Below are 19,403 nucleotides of genomic sequence, written 5' to 3'. Positions count from 1 at the left end.
TCCAACTACCAGCCACTTAGGATAGACGCGATCAAGTCTCAGCTGGGGAAGAAATACGACAAATAGCCAACTCGAGTTGACTCCCTGCAAAGGGTCGGCCTGTGTCAGTGTTATGTGCACTGCCTTTAAGGAGTGGAGTTCGTGCCGTATCGATCCAAGGAACAGGATTCAACCATCCCGTGATCAAATTACTGGGCTACAAACAGTCAACTTCAGTTTTGACTCCCTGTAAAGGGTCGGCCTGTGTCAGTGTCGTGTGCACTGCCGTTAAAGAGCGGGTTTTGTGCCATTTCGTACATCAGCATCCAAGAAACGAATGATAACAAACGCGAATGTGAATCACAATGCACTCAAAGAAGGGGCCAACAACGTGAAGTCCAAAGGGTAGAGGAAGGTGTGTGGCCCCTATTGCCATTGGTGCGCAGACCCTGCTGAGGCATAATGAAGCTGTATTTCAAAGGAACAACATGTGTGTGTCAGCGTTTCAAGTGCACATGAAGAATTGAACGCAGGCAAAGTCATTTCTAGCGATCGGTCATAAATCTCACCAAGGGGGCGGTCATCAGAGTAACTTATTTACATGCGAGGTACGACGTTAGTTGGGCACTGTGAGTCTGTGACGGATCTTCTGTTGACTTTAGTAGACATAACGTTTGTGAGCCATGATGGTGGCGCTCATCACCACAAGGCTGTACTCTGAGGATAATGAAACATTGTCCTCCGTCTCCGATCGTGTGCTCCTTTGGCACTAATAGTTGACACTCCTGGACCGATTGGTCCCTACTCATCTCAACATGATATTAGTCCCATCAGTCACTGCACGAGTGCGACCTATGCCTCGTGTCTCGACAGTGCCATAACGCAGAATCCGAAGCACCGATAACAGCAGGGAGTCGTATAATGTGCCACGCTGTACGGACAAGTATCCTACGAGGCTTGTTGAAATTCTGGCTTTGTGAGTGTGCCTCGAACCGGATCTAACTTACTCTCACAATAATTTAATCATGTAAACAGGTATGTAACTCTCTCCCGTTATGCCCGTTCCTGCCAGCCAGCCTGACTGCACCCTGAAAGACGGCATGTTGTCTCTCATCTAAGCTTCCTTGGAGACGATGCAAACTTCGTTGACATCATTCACGGATCGTGTTCCGGTATCATTGTTTGCATTTTGGCTTTCCAGAAGTGCCTCGAACTTCACGTCACCGGATCCAGTGATCCCTACTCCGAATTCAAGATCTGAAGCTTGATTTGATGCACAAGTGCGTGGCTCGCTCCTCGTCATGTTCGTTGGCCTGTCAGTGTGTCCGTTTTAGTCCGCCCTACCGGATTTTCCCTGGGGATGGCAGTAAACCTTGCTAACATCTATTCTTCGTTTGTCCTAGTGCACTTTGGGCGCTCCGTTCAATTTTACTACTCGGAACTTGGGCGCCAGCCAAATCTTCGACATCCCACAAAGATCCGAACTACTGGCATTACTTGATTTGACTTTCCCCGCCAAGTTTATCTGTCTGAGAATCCAACAGATCATATCTGACAATCGCCAGCTGTACGCGAAATATTCCATTTAAGGAAACCAATTGTATCCTGACGCAATGGAATGGACGTCGCGGCCTATCTTTCAGCAGTGCTCTTCCTACCGAACGTTCAGTTCATTCACCCTGACATCACTCCCCAAAGCGCATTTGCCTTGCGCTTTAATCCACACTGGTTTGGCTGATCGATTGGCGCTCGTTTTGGATGAAAAGTGCCAACAAAAAGTTCGTCTGCCTCGAGGCTCCTCGAGGCAGGCACCCTCGTTATCAGGAGTGTGGAGGAAAGAAGCTCCGCGTGATATCGGATGTCATGGTTTCTTGTCGAGCCTTAATGGACAGAGCGATGATTCCCATCCTGTTCAGCCAGTTGCGCCATGGACGTACTATACCATCTTGAGGCATGCACCGGACACAATTGTGGAAACTAATTGGACTAGGTTCACCCGCCTCTTTACGGCCTATCCCGATGTCATTTGCCACTGGCAGATATTCCTCATCAAAGACAAGTCTTAGATGCCAACAATGTTTGCGGTGGGCTTTTGATGCGATTTTCGAAGCAAAATGCTTGATCACACGCGTAGATCGTTCCTGATCGTGAGTCATATCGTCGCGATATCACTCCTAAGGTCACGTTCATTCTTATTGAATATACGACAACAGGGGTCAATCGCCACATTGGAAGTCGCCGATCACCCTGTGGTTCATTCGAGATCTTACTGAGGCTATGAGAGATCTGATGATGTGGTCGAGAGTAAGTCTACCTAGCTGGGCCAGAACATGTTTCCCTAACCCATTCAATAGCGAGCATGCCTAAATAGCACATGATATGATATCTAACGCAATCACGGACGAAAAAGGCTATGATTTGAGGTCCGCAGTCGATTTCGTCACTCGTGCGAAGCTTATGCAGGTGACCTATTCATGAAGAACGAGAGGCTCTTGCCGTACCACCTCGTGACTTGCCATTGGATCTTGTGGAACAAAACATGCGGTGACTTGGCGGGACTACAGCATTATCTATCGGTATGCCCTGGAACTGCCCAGAATTCGAACCACGAACCATGGAAACCTCGACCAACAATAGTGTGTTTAGTTATGCTGTGTATGATTCTGAGTCTATGATAGGATCAATGCGGACGGCGAACTGATATCTTCTTTCGAATCCGACATCTTTCATCAAATAGCCATCCACACGGGTGCAGACTGGTCCACCGAACCAGCGCAAGCCCAGCGAACCTGTGAAAGAGCCCACAGTTCCGAACGCCAGGTTAGCTTTAATCCTTCGGGTACGAGACGAGCGCCTGGACATATTTTTTACATATGTAGATGATATCATACAACGAACCCATACTGAATTCACCGAGACCCTGCATAGGGCGGTGCCACACGTAAACAACATTTGTCGAAAAACAAATAAACTTCGTTCAAACGCGGCACTATTTTGAGAAAGGGACAATGAGGGTATATGGGTCACCACCTTCATTCCAAATTTTGCCGGGATGCAGTGTCGCATGCGAATACCATTCTTGAGGGCGCATCACAGGCAACCTTCTACACTCATCCCTTGCCACCGATATCATTTTTACGTGTTGGTCTATGCCGCAACGTCAGTTCCCTATGGAAACGCGTGAGCGAGCATACCTAGGCATACAAGTGGGACCTCTGGTACTTACCTGTGACGAAGTCGCTTGCCGTGGATCACAAAGAATGGATGCCCGCGGGCGCGGGCAATTTACGCGGATATGAACTAATAGTTATGAAAGGCCGGGCAGCCGCACACTCGTGAACTGTAATTGGGCTCGGATCAGACTCAGATACTACTAGTAGCGCAGGAGATAATAACGAAGACGGTACCAATTGATACAACGATGGCTAGGTATTCAATCCTTCGGACAGATACGGAAATGTGGATTGGTGCGCGGCGAACGAGTCTGTTCAAAGTTGATCAGATAAATCATTTGACACGTTAGTAGTACACCGCTGGCATCACGGGGCCGGTAGAAGGGAGAACCATCTGAAAATCAAACCGTTCAGAAAGCCGCGCGTAGCCAGTAATTCCAAACTCAATTTTGAACCGGGTCTTTCCACAGAAATTCCACCAATCAGAACGCTGGTTTCCGAGTCATTGTTCCTCAAACGAGCGTCAACGTTAGTACTAGGCTTGCTCACCACTTCAACCACTTAAACAATAGAGAACCAGACCATGTGGAGTCATTTGGACCAGAATGAGCTGTCTGTAGGTACCCGTTGGGAAGAGTTCGATGAAGGATGCCGCCTTATTTGGGAGACACATGTCCCCCAAAACGGTCCGTTTTGCAGTGTATCTCAGGCCAATCTCACTTGGCTCCGCCTCCAGATCTCTCCAGATTTTTGTTGGCGCTGATGGGCCACCATATCAATACACGTAGAGAGAGTCCTGAAATGAAAAGACCGTTGGTCAGACGTGATATCTCCAATTATCTTCTTTTGATGTTGTCTTGCTCGTGACGCCATCCCATTTCCAGGACCTGTTTGTCGGCGTTCTCGTAATGATGTGGTCATTGGGACGGACTCCCACCACAGCCGGGAAGAGATGCGAAGTACGCGGCGATCACACATTGTACGTCGATTTATCACCTTTAAGTATTTGGCCATTGGCGCCGGTATCTGAGATGAAACACTCAAATACCCTTCTGCGATTCCCGAGGGCTCACTCGAACAGCACATTTACCCAACATGCTAGCTCAACGCATACTCGCAGGACCTTCCGCCTCTTTGTCTCCATTTGAGCTGCTTGATGTTCCCATACTCGAACGTATCGCGTTTTACTTAGTCACAAGTCGATTCATTGGACCACCGTCGGAATTGATCCCTCTCTTGTGCACTTCTCGCACTATCAATGCGTCGCTCAGGTTCCGCGATAACCATCATCTATATTCTCAGATTTTTTGCCGAAAATTCGACTCAGCTGCAGTTATACGTCGCCTGTCATGGGGACGTACTACTGTCGAGTGCTTGTCCGAGGAGCTTCGCAAGCGCAGTACCATACTGACTCGCATGCGTCGTCAGAATGCGGAAAATTCTACCCATCTTCAGGAGGACCTTTGGGCAGTCTATCTCATGCTGCTCGAAAACGATGGTAAAAACATGGCCCAGCTGTGTCTCTGGGCAGAGCTTCCGATATGGTTAGCAAATGTCATCGAAGACAAATGCCAAGTTCCTCGAGAGCATCCGCTCTCTTGGGTTAACGATAACGAAGGCACCTCATTGATCCTTTGGCTCCTCTGGATGAGCAGTAGCCAAGGTCAGCTGCTGGAATACCAACTCATACATATATCCTGACATTCCCATCAGGGAGCGTCAAGAATGAAGACCCCAGGGCACGCAATAAAATGTTGACTAGGCTTGAGCCTTTCCTTGTCCAAGGTCATCGAGTGCGTATCATAATTCATTGTTTGTCCCTGAGTGCCACGTGTAATATTACGTGCAGTTCTCATCTGCGTACGCTCCTGATGCGTTCTTCTATCTGCCTCTTTGTGCAGAAACCGAGGTTGCAATCCCATGTACGACAGGTCTGCCGCTTCCCATCGCCCGCGATTTTGTACACTATGGTCGAAATATTAGGCTCGCTGCACCGCCTTTGATACCAGCTGCCCTCCTGAACTATGTGGTCAGGCTGGAGGTGCGTTTAGATGATAATCCATTGCCATCCGCAGTAGCGCAACTTCCCGAGACGAGGGCGCAGGCCGCTGCAATGGGACCGTCTCTTCCGCGGCTTACGCAGGAAGACATAATAGACTTTCACTTTCACACTCGCACAAGATTTTTCGGCGACTATACCGGCCTTGGCAGTGAGCGCCTTGATAGTGAATGGTTCCGAATTGTATCATGCTATGATCCGTGGGCTGTGGATCGACCACTCCGAGGAATCTTCTACCATCTTGGATCATTAACTGGACACTGGAATGGTCGTGCTTTGGTACGTTTGCGGCCATATTATCACCCGGAAAGTTAATCATACCCTGCCGCATCAGATTCCATATCTGCAGGCTCACTTCGAAGCCAACATGTCTAATCGCCGACCCTCGGTACAGGGCGTTACTTGGGCACACGAGCGCATATCTTGTGTGTTCAAAGAGCATCATTGTTTAATCCCCGATGAACCCATTTCTGCACCTGCTGAAGCCCATGGGTGGGGCGAGGATATCCTCAACGTTTGGTTACCCCGTCGACTGGAAATTAAACATGGAGCCGTAAGTTTTCCGCATTGGGTCTCGTGCAGCATTAAAAACCACAATAAATAGGATAACTTGACATTGCATGATCCGGAGACTGGGAAGACCGTACGATATGAAACATATCATGCTGACCGCGAAAACCCTTACTCCAGACCGTCGAAGATGAGCTCCGAATGGCGTTGTGAATTGCCAGCTGTAAGCGAGGATTCACTGTACGAAACGGACGATGATTATGAGGAAGTTTTTGAAGAAAGAACTAGTGGTGTCACCGACATTATCATCACGGGAGAGGTGAGAGCTCCTGAATTTGCCTCAAGTTGATTGAGCCTGATTGTCCGTGAACATTTACAGACGTTCGATCGGGAGAGCCCGGCTTGGGGTTCTTTCTCTTTCATTGGCCGAGTAAGACCATGGGATGGCTTCGTTGTTCTACTGCGACGGTCGGTACGTGAAAGAAGGTCTGATTCGCGTCATTCATTTTAACTGATTCTTTGATCCAGAAACACGCTGCCCACGCGTACCATGGACGCTGGATATTCAAAGGTTACATACACGAGCGTAGTCTTGTTGGGCGCTGGCGCGAAACTGGCACGGCAGTTGACCAACTAGGCTACGAGGGCGGATTTGTGCTTTGCAAGGCAGATGAAACTTCTATGGTGGTTTGAGTTTGCGATGACTTGTATGACCTCACTCTGCCATCTGGAATGTATTGTATCATGCATGTAGCCATATACTGTACGTTGTCGCCTAATTGTATTGGCTAACGTTGTATTAGCGCATAGGTAGATGAACGCCGTCGTGGCTACTGTCCCGAGTCATAGGTACTTTAATAGATCACTTAATACATGAACGCAATACACTTGTCGTAATATATGACACAACCAAACGTAATAAGCGCCACAAGCAATGACTCTAAACTGATCCTGTCCGTCTCTCGATGAATCCTCTAACGTTAGCATGTCCCTCAAGAGTACCAAAGAAGCATCGCTTGGCCGCATTCTCCCAAAGCACAACATCTAGCTGCTTCGCATACGCTAGCACGTATTCATAATCGGCTTGCGACGCGAAGTCTTTGTAAAGATAACCTTAATTTGAGGTTTGGCCGGCGTGAGAAGAGTACCACCAGTACGAAAACACAATCCTGACCTTCTGCAGATTTCAGCCGATTCCTCTCAAGCTCCCAGAGCCTTATCTGGTCTTGTACAGTCACAGGTAAAAGGGGGTTCTATTCAGGGACAATGAGCAACGAAATCAATCTGTGAGGATGAATATGTACTGACGTTCTTGCGCATCTGTGGATGTGCATGTGTCGTTAAGTAGCTAATGATCTGTCGGCGGTGATCAGGCTCATTACCCAAACTTGACTACAATCAGAAGAGAACGTTTTGATACCTGGTCAGCCGAGATTCCATTGCCCAGTGCCTTGCGTACACTTTCACGGGTGAGCATTCCCACAACTAAGTTCGGAAAACGGTATTTCATCGTGATGAACAAATTAAGGACAGCTGTTTGCAAGGGGTTGTCTTCCACCGCCGAAGACATGTAAACTCAAATGCCAAAGGTTAAAAAAGAGGTAACATACCTGTATACGCATATATCCGATAGTTAGTTTCCAGAACAATGAAGCCTTGTTGCGCGGCCCCTGAACTTAGAGCAACCGCCCCTGTACCGTCCGCCGTACGAGATCCGCCGGTAGAATGCGAACTCGGTAAGGGAGGTGACGACGAAGTCAAAGTTGTTGCTAATCGTGTGGGACTGAAACGTTTTGATGAAGTCTTATGGCAATGGAATAAATTTAGTGAAATGTGCCAAAGATGGTAAAATTAGAAGGCTCTATACCTTACGTTGCCACACAAGCCCATAGTCTCGAAGGTCTTCAAGCATTGCCTTCTGTGTTTCGCTCAAGGGCTCTGTCGAATATTCCTGGTATCAAATGAACGGCGGTTCTTCAGTTACTTACGTGACCATATTATATTTGCCTCACCCGACCAAGATCCATGGTTGACAGCATGAATAGAAAGCTAAGCACTTCCACAAGGTCCATTTGCCTCTCCTAGGGACACATCAGCGTCACCGATCACAAACGCCTCCTATCAGGCGGTAGCGTACCTCCGCCATGTGCAAGTACTGTAATAGTAGATTCCAAAGTTGATCATGAGGTGAGTGGAGGAGGAACTGGAAACCCGAGGAAGTGATTTGTAGAGCTGCACCGCTATTGGCAAAATGTAAGAGGAGGGAAAAAAAACCTCCACGCATATACACCCACTGAGCGTTGTTCATCAAACCACTTCGTTGGAGCAGGTACAAAACTCCTTGGGAAGGCTTGGTGGGGTTTTGACCTTGACCAGACGACACCATATAGTGAAGGATGGTCTACGAAGTTGTAAGATTACTTTTCACCAGTCGGTCACTAGCCTACCTCCCATCGTTCGAGAGCGTATGCGTCTAAGTTTTCAATGTTCGCTGACTGTCGCTTGCCGTCCTTGTCGGTAGGGACTCCAAAACTTCCCGTGTTACCTCTTCAGAAATTCGTTGGCATGAGAAATGTGCTTCATTTATAATTCAACGCACCCTCCTGTGATAGCTTGCCTCAGGCTAGATTTGAATGTAGGGTTTAGCGCCAATTTAACAGTCGAATTTGGGGCGATGTGGAGTCCAGTCATGACAGTAAGGGCGGAATCATACGCGCTAGGTGCATATTTATTAGTCCGAAGTGCTCACAACCCACAGAAACTCACTTCTTTCCCTCAGGAAGGACCCAAGCTGACATCGTCGCTACGGAGAGGGCACTTTCCAGCCAGAGTAGGTTCATTATGAGCTGCCGCTCAATTGGCCCGAGCAATCTAGAAAGATATCAGCTAAGCATACATACAATTCAATGATACATCACCTAAATATTGAAAGACATGATGATGGCCGTTGATAGAGGCGGGTTAACGTGGTTTGTGACTGGGATTGAAGAAATGGAAGGAGTGGGTGAGGCGCATGTTGAGGAACGATCACATCTGTGTTTTGCAGCGACTGGACAGGCATCCTCAATTATATTGATCTCGGGGTCATGGAAGGACCCAAGCTTAAGCACCACAATGAACGGCGAGAACGATTTTAGGGTTAGGGTCATAAATGTGGCGGTTCCCACAATCGGGAAACGAGTCAATCGCTGTGCACTGGGACCTCCATTGACTCGCTCGAGCGGCTCCTTGCGAGTCACTGAGTTAGTCGCAAGACATCTATAATTCGCTGGGTGATTTTGCCTAGTCCATAGCCGTACTCATCGCCTTCGAGAGAACTTTGAATCTTGTTCTACCAGTAGCAGGTAAGCTAGCAGCTACATCATGAATGATGGGATTGATTCAAGATTTAGCAGTATTACTAGAAGTGCACACCAGGTAGCCGTTAAATACTCAGCAAGTGAGCTTACACAACCTCAGTGATTTCAGGCGTACACAATTTGAGATGGTCTACGAGGACAATGCTAACAGGACTGACACATCAATGTCTAACTCCCGGATGAACACTATCACTTCTTGAGAACACGATGGCCATGGTGCATGAAGTTTGGTTGGCATGTATCATACTAATTTTTCAGGACAATCATCGCGTTTCTTCATCTCTTCATGATGCCCCTCTTTTAACTCGAAATGCCTCGTTTCTGGGCCGATCTTGCGTTCTTACCGTCCCCTGCAAGCCAGACTCGGGAGCTTTCGTTACGAGGTGTCCTTCCGATCACGAATAAAAATCTGACGTAAAAAGGCGTATTGATAACACTGGCTTTCCCATTTTCGCAACAGGGCCAATCTCTATCTATTCACTGAAGTTTATGGAGCTCATACACAACCGGAAGGCAACAGTCTGGTCCTTCAGAGAGCTGAATAAATCTGCTGCCGAATTTATCCATGTTCGGCTTGTCAGTCCATGCTTTTTATAATGCAGGCTACTTGCGTTCAAATCAATACTGTCGCTCCTCGGCTTGTCGAATTGGAGGAGCTGGAAATGTTATCCGTATATTCTGCTTACTCCAACGAAACACTCCACAACCTTACGAGGGCCGCCGTCATGTTGCTCGAGTATATCAGTGGTGATACCATACAGTTGGAAACACCTCCGGTACGTATTTCGCCATACGAATCATTGGTGTTCCATGGTTTCCGGAATATATGCCTCTAGGTCAGAGGGTATCAATTCAACGAGCTACGCCACAATCATGAATGGTATTTTTTATTAACAAAAATAACAAATGTCTACTACGCAAGCCCAAGCCTAATTTAGACCGTCAATTTGCTCGCCAGTATAGCGCCAGTGCCGCTCGTGATTAAATCAAGTAGTTCTAAGTAAAAGGCACACTCCACGTACGACAGCACCTTGATTGATTGCAGATAGGAGTTCAAATGCTTCGGACGCCATGCTAGAGCAGGCATCAGGGAAACGTAATTCACTACAGAGTGCTACAGAGTGCTCTGTAGCATTCTGTAGCACAATCTAACCCGCTGATGCCAGCTGAACAGAAGCCGCTTTCACGCACAAAAGCCTGGAGACAGGATGGGCAACATGTCAGTACTCGTTGTTGATACGTACATTCAATTCGATAAGTTCACCTTGTTAATTTGCTATTCAGAATATGGACTAAAATATCTTACCACCCTGCAGAATATCAATTAACATACTTACGTTGCATATGGTACATGAATCCACAGAAACTGACTGACGTCAAGATGATATGCGCGGTGCGACATTGAAAGCGAGAACCAACTAGTCAAACAAATGTTGTAACACTGTGTAGCCCGCTCCCGGCGTCTGAACAAAAATAATCCAAATTTTGCCCATTTGAGGTAGTATGCCCTGGTATGCCCTATATAGTATGACATTCTAGGAGAGAGAACACCTGTGTCTCCCCCGCTTCTCCGTCACTGCGAATGCCCCGACGTGAGGTTTCCCCTCGTCAGTCCGCCGTTCCTGCCGGCCGTTTTAGACGCACAGGAGCTCCAGTATCTACACAACCCCAAACCACCATCGAAGCGACATCACCCATTACCCCCTAAAATTGAAGAATCAGCATTGGCTATACGGGGGAGAAAGTCCTGACATTTACTGCGGGGTGGAGCAGGTTCTCTTGTGCACATCTAGGTTGTGTGTACGCGTGAACATCTTATTGCAGGTGTCGCAAGGATACAAGATCTTGAGATGCGCTCCTTGCACATGCCGGGTAAGGCCTTCCTTGTTCAGCACCATGTTACAGCCCTGCCAACAGCAACTGACGCGCAAGTCGTCCGCGCCCTTAATTCCGTGACAATTTCGGAGATGTTTCGACGTATCGTGCCCACGTATCAACTCATTGCAGCGTAACCCACACTCAACAACCCACATACACAGGAATAACTCGTCGATAGAATGGGCCACCTGTAAACAACAATTCAGCCGCCGCGATATCCAGTGAGAAGACAAAAATTACAAGTCCTGGTGCAGATGATGATCCATCGTTATACGCCATAGTGGTATTGAGGTTGTGCTCACTTCGTATTGGAGCGTCTTGAGCGTGCTTATATATCAGAGGAGTGTGCAAAGAGGCCCACCATTCCAACTCTCCGAATCCTAGCCTGGAAGGGATTGCAAGCCATAATGTGGGCTGGCGGGGAGCCAGGTGGATGCGCCTGGACGGTGAACGTTTCATTTTTTGGTAGACAAAACCATATGCATCGGTTGATAGCGGTCCCAGTCCCTCCAGGCTGAGAGCTCAGCCGTGTGTGAGAGAGTCGGACATGGCACCTGGACGGTGAAGTGATAAGGGATGTATCGGGTGTCAGACATGGCGCCTGGACAGTGAAGCAATGAGATATGTATCTCAGGTGCCGCATCAGCATGACCTTAAAGCGAATGTATGCCGTCGAGTACGCAGAATTTTAGAAATTCAAGAAGCATCGAATTCAGTCGTTGGAAACATGGTTTGGACGACAATGAGGATGGCCAAGCGTGCCATGTCAGGATTAGGATGTAGGTTCCATTGCAATTTCTGTCCGCCAACCGGCCAAGGGCCACCTTCGGACCAAAAATCTGAGTCAAAGGTCGATAGTTTCGTTGCGATATCAGAGTCTATGAAACAAACAAAAACAAAAAAGTTGGCTACATACGTAATGCGCGATAAACTTAGTGTTTGGCGTTGTCAGACGCCAATGGCAGCTCACACGTAACACGAGCTGTTCTTGGAATGACTGACTTTGGTAGCCCTACTGGCAATGAAGACAATCGGATAGCGGCGTCGAGGAAACTCCAGCGAGTGACCTCATCAGCTCGGGAATTGTTAATAGGCAGGCGCACCATTATATCGCAGCAATTGTGTGCACTATAATGCTCCTTGTGACACAGAGACACTCTCCGCAAGCCTTTGTTGCAAAAATGTAGTACGTCAAATCTGCATCGTCTCGTACTATAATAGCAGTGATGGAGACCTGGTTGTGGGTGAGCGTCGCTGAATCCTTGATGGATGATCCTAGCTGAAATAAGGAATCCAAGACTAACTATGAATCCGATACCTTGCGGATAAACAACCTTTGACCTCTGGCTGGGTTTCGCTAGGCAAGCAATTCTACGGTCCTACGGTGTCAGAATGACCAAAGTTCTTTTTGGAACTCGGCCCCTCGTTGACGTCGAACCACCCGACCGATTGTCTTCCAGATAGTAAACCCATGCTATTACAAGGACTCTAGAGACTGAGAAAAGCAATCGTGTTCGACCGTGACGGCTGAGGACGCAAAACCAGAGGACCCTCGTGCGCGCGTTAACGATGCTAAGTATCACGGGGCAGAATCAGCAAAGACTTCCGGGAAACCTATGCTCTTAGCATCGTCATCTGGCTGCCACATAGCTCAATCAATGAATAAAGATTGTAGAAAGTCGAACCTTGGAAGATGCCCAACAGGTACCTGCAATTCTGAGTTTCGATAACCCGTCTTCAGAGTCACAGGCTCGCCAAAGGGACTCAAAGGGATCACCTAAGCTCATGATCATAGTATGTTGAATCAACACTAGCAAATTTGTCATCATCCCAATCGTTGATGCTCGAATTCAAATTGCAACTCCGAATCCCGAACATTAGGTCCTGACTCATTGAACGAAGATCCAGACGAACGGTAGTACAGAGCGCACCAAGGCTTGAAGCTTGAAGCTCAAGCCTTTGATCGTCAATTTACCATGGAAGTTGCTCGTCGCACGCTCAAGTAGTACTCAAATACTCACTCTTCGTGACACGTCCTCGCAAATACACGTTCGAGCACTATCCATATATAGTACCTCCACTAGGACCGAATTCGTTGACAGACCGAGATAGGCATAGCAAACTAGTAGGTTGGAGCAAGGTGACACTAATCTAAGTGAGTCATTCTTTGGTCTCATCCTGGTGAACTTAGTGCAAGCACCTATAGGAGGCTGCATCTGAAGCATTATAAAGACCAAGAGGGTATTCCTGCCTGGTCGACGAACGACAATTTAATGCTTTCGTAACATCCGAACTTCAGTGCGCCTCTGAAAAAACACCCATGAATATCATTAATATTATGCCAGCACGAACTTGAAGATGCAAAATTTATATCAATGTACATATGCCCAGACCTCTGCAAACAATTATCCCCACTCTGCAGAGCAACTCGGACACGCAGGTAGCTGAGTTCACAGGTTCGCGTCGTGAATCTTCGATGACCAATGAATTTTTTATCTTCTGTCCTGACTTGATCCAGTCATGTATACTAGAATGGCGTTACGACCGCAAGCGAGGAACAAGGGAAAGAACTTACCACGGGAGCTCCATTTCAAGAGTCGGCAATACCATCATGGGCGTGGCACAAAGGGCGCGAAGGAGCGCAATGGCCTCACCCACGGTCACCGGCTAAAGCAGATGGGACAGGATTTCATCAGTACACACTGTCACAGGTTTCTCCAGAGGTAGGCGATTCATAGGAAAGCGCATGCATCCAGAGCTTACAGCTTTCAACAAGTTCGTCTTCGAACTTCGTCATGTGGTCGGTAATCGAAAACATGCAGTACTTACTCGTAGTAAGGCATTGGCTCAAACATCGCGTATGCTTGGTCCTGCCTAGTAAGTAGTACGCTCTGCGGACAAGGTCTGTCTTCGAAAGAATTTTAAAGTACTGGTTTAATTGATTAGCCCTCTCAGAGTCGCCCGTTGCATTGGCAGGTAGAGGTACTGGTGAACGACTTATGAAGTATGGTGGCCGACCAGGGTTTGCGGGTTGAAGTTGGTGTCCAGGGCCACTGTCATAAGTATCTGATAATGGGTATATGACCTAGGTCTTCGCACGGCACTTGGTACGAGCGGTGCTGACCCTTGAAACACCCTGCTAGCATTACAAGGACCAGCCACGAATTATATATAGAACTTGAATGCTTGAACTCGAACATTTTAATCGTGGAAGTAAGCACCAAGCGTGAAACGCACGGCAATATGACTTTCTGCTCTCCCGATGTCCACAACATGTATATCGTGCCATAGACATGCCCGTCAGAGCCTTGCATGGGTTGAGCTGAAAAAAATCACACTGATCTCTATGTATGACGGTGAACATAGTTAACACCAGTAACTAGCCTCCGGCGGCCCACCATTACTACAACCTCCAGTTGTCTATCTAGCCCGAAGCCCGCAAAAGTATCATTAGCATGAACATGCTCTATACTACTAGTAACGCATTGTTTTGATGCGAGAATCACTGGTACCATCAACTCATAATAATCGGAAAGGGATGACTATCTGTTGACTTATCTTCCGGAACGTTTCCCGTAACATTGCCATCAGTCTTTGCCAGTTCTTGATTTCAGTTACCTACTCCATGATCCTGATGATCGATTTCGATCTGTCTAGAATATTGATCGTCTGTTACGTGGACGCAAACGTCAATTAGAGTCATTTGACGGACCGTTGAACGAAGTGCGCGTTCCGGTTAAGTGTATTGACGCTCGTGGTCAGATATGAGAGAGTCCGAATACTTCGGACATGACGATAGTGGAGCTATGAACAGAAGGCTTCTACCCGCATTGTATTACTTCAAAGACTGTGTAAACGAGGCAGGCTGCCAAGAGATCAATTAATGATGTGCAATTTCTTAGGACGACCGCTGTCGTGTAATGCAGCGATTTGAATATGATAACTGACACATTTCATTATCGATATAAGTATCATGGAGCTCGAGTATACACATACGAACCGAAGCGAGAAAGATTAAATAATTTGAGCGAGTCAAGTATGAAGGCTTCGAACACCATTGAATATCCACCATATGGTTCCTTTTTCCGGCATCTACCCAAACTTATGAGACTATCGAAATGACACTGAAATCACGAATTAGTTGAGCATATGCGAAAGAAAGTCAAAACCAGATCTCACATCTACTGCTGCTGAACCGGGCAATTGTTCTTGTGGTCATTGAGATTGTATTGGCGCGTGAAAGTCTTGTTGCAGGTATCGCAAGGATATATAATCCTGAGGTGCCTTTCCTCCACATGCCTAGAGAGGCTCTCTTTATTGAGCTCCTTGTTGCAATCATTCCAACAGCAATGGACGCGCGACTTGTCTGCACCCCGAATTCCATGATATTCACGGAGGTGAGCAGAAAGTTCGTGGGCAAAAAATGGGTAGTTGCAGCGCGAGCCATCTGATCCGCTCCACAGACACTGGAACATCGGGTTAAGAAAATGGCCCGACTACGAGTGTCAATTTAATGATAGTGATGCCCGGTATGAGCACTTAAAACTTACAGGTCCCATTTCTGAGAAAAATCCATTGTTTGCGTGGTTGTACGACATAGCGGTGTTGGAGACGATAGTTGTGACAAATGTAGTTTCTTCAGATTGAAGCGTTTGAGGGGGGGCTTTATTATTCCGGATGAGCTTTCTAGGGAGGTATATCATTCTAAATCCTCAAACACCAGCCCGGGGCCTCATGGGTTGGCGGCCTGGCGGGGTACCAGGAAATTAGCTCTCGAATTGCGAAACTAAATTTTCATTGGTTGGAAGACAAACCATAGCCATCAAATATGTGTCAGCTGCCACTGGCCTTGGCATTCGATGGAGCGTGTTATCCACGAGTATCAAGGTCGCCGGCGAGTACGCGTGCATGATTACAAAAACCTTGAAGAAGCAAAATTCCATCGCAAAAAGCATAATTTAGTTAAGGGAAGGCCAACGTGCCACGCCGGGACTAGAAGCGTTTCTATAACAATTTCCACCCACCAACTGGCCAATGAACGGCTGCGGACCAACTAGAAACAAAGGAGGCGTACAAATTTGTCAGATTTTGGAAACTAGGAAGGAAAGTGAAAGAGTTTGACGCTGTGTACAACCCGCGTGGTAAAATCAGTCCTTGACGTTATCTGGGCGTCAATACTTAGCCCACGCATAATGCTGGCGGTTCTTGAGGTGGTCCCACTCTTATCATATTCCTACTGGTGATCAAAACTATCGGATAGCAGCATCGACGGAACCGTGAACGGTCCAATCAATTCGGGTATTGTTGAGAAGAAACGCACCGCCATACCACCGCAACTACGCGCCCCCAGCTTGAACGATGCGAGACCAGGGACACACATCGACGAATAAAACTTTGACTCCGAAATGCTCCTACCACTGGCAGCTCCACGAGTATCTGTGAATCCTACTAATCATTACTGCCAGGGTTACAGTTTTCGTCAAAGGGTCGATGATCTTCCAAAAATTACTAGCAAAAAGAGTTACTGTCAGCCGCATTCGTGTACACTCCAAAAATATCCAAAGGGCTCTATAGACTTGATGCGCCACTACTTACTGCTCCGAGGGTATCATACACACTATCATGATGAACGCCGGAAATTGAAAGGAAATTTGTCATCATCAATTGTGGTCTGATCTGCGAAATCCAACGCGTGTTGCAACTCCGGATCTCTTGCTAAGAGCCAGCCAAGAACTTTTGAAAGAGAACAAGCGACAAATCCATCCTCAGCTCGACACCGGTCGTCGATGGGCACTCATCCTTATTCATCCACCGTCACGGTCCTTGGTGCACGCCTTGCAATGCCATGTCAGCAGAGTAGCATCACTCAGACTCACTCTCAGTCGACTTTGCTAGGGATGTGCAAGAATTGCGAGCTCATTCGTGGCCGCCCAATGGTATTAATGTTAGCAATTCTATTGAGCTTGTAGTCTCCACCAATGATATCACATTCATCAAGTGACTACCTCATTGGATGCGGACCCCTTCATTCCCAAACCAGTGTTGAAGCAACAGTTGAACATAGGCTCACAAGGTTGTCACCATCCTGCGCTAGCCAGACTTCGTTAAAGCTGGATGTTATGAGTATTTGTATCCGGGTCCAATAATGTGTTCAGGAGGCATTTGGATTTGTTGATACTATTTCAAATAACGCTGGCTTTACCATTATACATTGGTGGTTTCAAAGCTGTTTGGTCTGAATCCTCGGGGAGGTGATCATAACCGCCAGGATTCTGTGAGTCTGTCAGTATATTGGTATCATCTTCCAGTAATATCTGGTGAGGTTTGTATCGTAAGGCTTGAATGAGCCGTTTCAAAGCATCACTGACGTCCTGAACTTGAGCTTGATCTCGAGGTTCGTTACGCAAATGCAACCATTCTATGTATTTCAGTTTATCCAGTGCTCTAATGATCAAATTACATCCTCTTTCACTTCCTTTCTGTGATTTGTATCTATAGAGACATGGACATGGGCATCTCACGAAAGAATTGATGCCGTACTGTTCAGGTTTTCATGCCATTGCCACTTAGAATGACAATCATGTTATGGTATTGTTATCATAGGGGTGTTCGGCGCTGTTGGATACGATTACACAATAGAGCTTACAATATTAAGGGGAGCCGTCGTAAACACGCTGGCTTACTAGAGTTCCCATAATCTGCATGATGAATACTTAGTAACTGAAAGCACAAGCTTTCAGTATCACTGCCTTTTGGCGTAACAGTTAAGCGGACGACAGTCTTGACTCAGTTTACGTGATTTGAGGGTAGACATCATGTGTAGCTTGCAAAATTGATCAACTGCTACCAATATGGTATTCAGAATGGGGTTTCGTACTCAAACTAAATATATTACCACCGGGGTAATAACAGAGGAAACTAGTAAGTACATCGGATCATAAATAACATAGACAGCAGAAACTCTAACTGAAGTATAGCATAGAAGATAAATAGCATGGGATCCCACTCCCTATTTAATGCTGACCAGAACATGTTCTCTTGTGTTTGTTGAGAGTATCTTTGCGCGAGAATGTAGCTCCGCAGTTGCACTTGTACACAACCCCCAAGTGAACTTCTTCAACGTGCCTCGAAAGACTCTCTTTGTTGAACTCCCTATTACAAGATTTCCACTGGCACCAAACGCGAGTTTTGTCTGACCCACGAATTCCATGAGTCTCACGCAGGTGAGTAGAGAGGTCACAGCCGCGAATCAAGGCGTCACAGTGCAATCCCTGTCCACAATACCACATACACAGGAACATCTCATCGAGAGAATGTCCCTGCAAGCGTCGTTTTAGTCCCAATATTGTCATGTCAGAAGATCAGCGGCTTACAGGTTCTGACGCAGAAGGGGCAGGTACTCCGTTGCCCAGGTAGTATTGAAAGTGCGCCGACATGATTTTAATGAAGTGACGATTGTGATGGTTACACTTGCAGACTAGACTATCTGAGGGAGCGGTGAATAATTATGAAGCATAATGGCATATATAAATGTTCTGAACGAACCTGCCAGGAGGGCCATCGTTCCAGCTGTCCGAATTCCAGCTGGTGGGGATTCCAGCCTCGTGGGCTGGCGAGGTGCCAGCGCCTGGACGGTGAAATTTTCGTTGGTCGGTAAATAAAACCATGAATATGAGCCAGTTGCCAGTGGCCTTGGCCTTGGCCTTCAACGGAGCGTGTCGTCCATGAATATCAATGTTCCCTGCCGAGTACACGTGCAGAATATCAAAAACCCAGAAGGCCATCGAATTCCTGCTGCCGAAAGTACTATGACTCGGTCGAGAGGACGATGGCCAAAGGTGCCAACATTACCGGGATTAGGTATGTAGCTTCCATGACGATTTCCACCCAGCCACCCGGCCAAGGGGCAACTACGGAACAAGAACACACCCAAAAGTCAAAGGACTCATCAGCTGGCGCTTGAGATGAAGTCCAAGAGTCAGATGCAAAGGCAGCGCAGCTGGCTCAGGCTGGTCCGATATGTGAAGCGTGGTAAAATCAACGTCTGCAAATAACAGTTCCCGTGCAACGGCATTTTCTGTTCGTGAGGTAGACTCGTTTCGATATCCTTGCTTGATCATCAGGACAATTGTCAAAAAGCATCAACGGGACTCTGAATAGTCTAGAACGCTCAACTCGGATGTTATCGCAAAGAAAGACAAACCAATGGATTCCACACTACCGCCGGTTTACAAAGTTGCGCTACAATAATGTTATTCGCATTAGCGAGACGTTTTCTGTGACGAAGGCAGCACGTCACCGTCTCGTAGTTGATGATGGGAGTAATAAATACCTGATTTATGGGTGAGCATTTCTGATTAATGATTCCCCAGCTGTTCTCGTTTCAGAATAGGTCTAATCCCTCAGGCTTCAAAACTTCACCTTGCGACAAACAGTTGAGTCTCT

At 47.2% G+C, this 19,403-nt stretch overlaps 6 protein-coding genes across 6 annotated transcripts; 2 read left to right on the top strand and 4 right to left on the bottom strand.

Annotated features, from left to right (window-relative positions):
* Window positions 1-4,247: 4,247 nt before the first annotated feature.
* BJ212DRAFT_1265764 (uncharacterized protein) lies at window positions 4,248-6,414 on the top strand (the record flags this gene model as incomplete). The annotated part of the gene is made up of 7 exons (XM_041330515.1): window positions 4,248-4,815; window positions 4,866-4,945; window positions 5,002-5,490; window positions 5,546-5,764; window positions 5,816-6,040; window positions 6,101-6,193; window positions 6,250-6,414. 7 exons carry the CDS (start codon window positions 4,248-4,250, stop codon window positions 6,412-6,414), a joined length of 1,839 nt encoding a protein of 612 aa, XP_041196078.1.
* A 247-nt stretch (window positions 6,415-6,661) lies between these two features.
* On the bottom strand, window positions 6,662-8,782 carry BJ212DRAFT_1265280 (transcription factor Tfb2; the record flags this gene model as incomplete). Its single annotated transcript, XM_041330475.1, has 13 exons — window positions 6,662-6,834; window positions 6,896-6,974; window positions 7,030-7,077; window positions 7,142-7,272; window positions 7,332-7,524; window positions 7,589-7,672; window positions 7,734-7,802; window positions 7,859-7,961; window positions 8,016-8,122; window positions 8,169-8,268; window positions 8,321-8,437; window positions 8,488-8,592; window positions 8,640-8,782. The coding sequence occupies 13 exons, from the start codon at window positions 8,780-8,782 to the stop codon at window positions 6,662-6,664; spliced, it is 1,452 nt and encodes a 483-aa protein (XP_041196077.1).
* Window positions 8,783-9,390: 608 nt separating this feature from the next.
* On the top strand, window positions 9,391-10,018 carry BJ212DRAFT_1297467 (uncharacterized protein; the record flags this gene model as incomplete). The annotated part of the gene is made up of 4 exons (XM_041332608.1): window positions 9,391-9,463; window positions 9,541-9,656; window positions 9,683-9,856; window positions 9,917-10,018. The coding sequence occupies 4 exons, from the start codon at window positions 9,391-9,393 to the stop codon at window positions 10,016-10,018; spliced, it is 465 nt and encodes a 154-aa protein (XP_041196076.1).
* Window positions 10,019-10,695: 677 nt separating this feature from the next.
* Window positions 10,696-11,615, bottom strand: BJ212DRAFT_972620 (uncharacterized protein). The gene is made up of 4 exons (XM_041344483.1): window positions 11,261-11,615; window positions 11,199-11,203; window positions 10,839-11,146; window positions 10,696-10,784 (listed from the first exon to the last, which is right to left on the bottom strand). The coding sequence occupies exons 1-4, from the start codon at window positions 11,415-11,417 to the stop codon at window positions 10,778-10,780; spliced, it is 477 nt and encodes a 158-aa protein (XP_041196075.1). The 5' UTR covers window positions 11,418-11,615; the 3' UTR covers window positions 10,696-10,777.
* Window positions 11,616-15,139: 3,524 nt separating this feature from the next.
* BJ212DRAFT_1478113 (uncharacterized protein) lies at window positions 15,140-15,661 on the bottom strand (the record flags this gene model as incomplete). Its single annotated transcript, XM_041339662.1, has 2 exons — window positions 15,140-15,454; window positions 15,509-15,661. The coding sequence occupies 2 exons, from the start codon at window positions 15,659-15,661 to the stop codon at window positions 15,140-15,142; spliced, it is 468 nt and encodes a 155-aa protein (XP_041196074.1).
* Window positions 15,662-17,811: 2,150 nt separating this feature from the next.
* On the bottom strand, window positions 17,812-19,004 carry BJ212DRAFT_972333 (uncharacterized protein). Its single transcript, XM_041344482.1, has 4 exons — window positions 18,504-19,004; window positions 18,332-18,440; window positions 18,160-18,277; window positions 17,812-18,110 (listed from the first exon to the last, which is right to left on the bottom strand). Exons 1-4 carry the CDS (start codon window positions 18,740-18,742, stop codon window positions 17,968-17,970), a joined length of 609 nt encoding a protein of 202 aa, XP_041196073.1. The 5' UTR covers window positions 18,743-19,004; the 3' UTR covers window positions 17,812-17,967.
* Between the last annotated feature and the right edge of the window lie 399 nt (window positions 19,005-19,403).

This window comes from Suillus subaureus (assembly GCF_016647635.1).
Source record: "Suillus subaureus strain MN1 chromosome Unknown BJ212scaffold_7, whole genome shotgun sequence".
In the NCBI taxonomy this organism is placed as follows: Eukaryota; Fungi; Basidiomycota; class Agaricomycetes; order Boletales; family Suillaceae; genus Suillus; species Suillus subaureus.
This window is presented reverse-complemented; position numbering and strand designations above follow the sequence as displayed.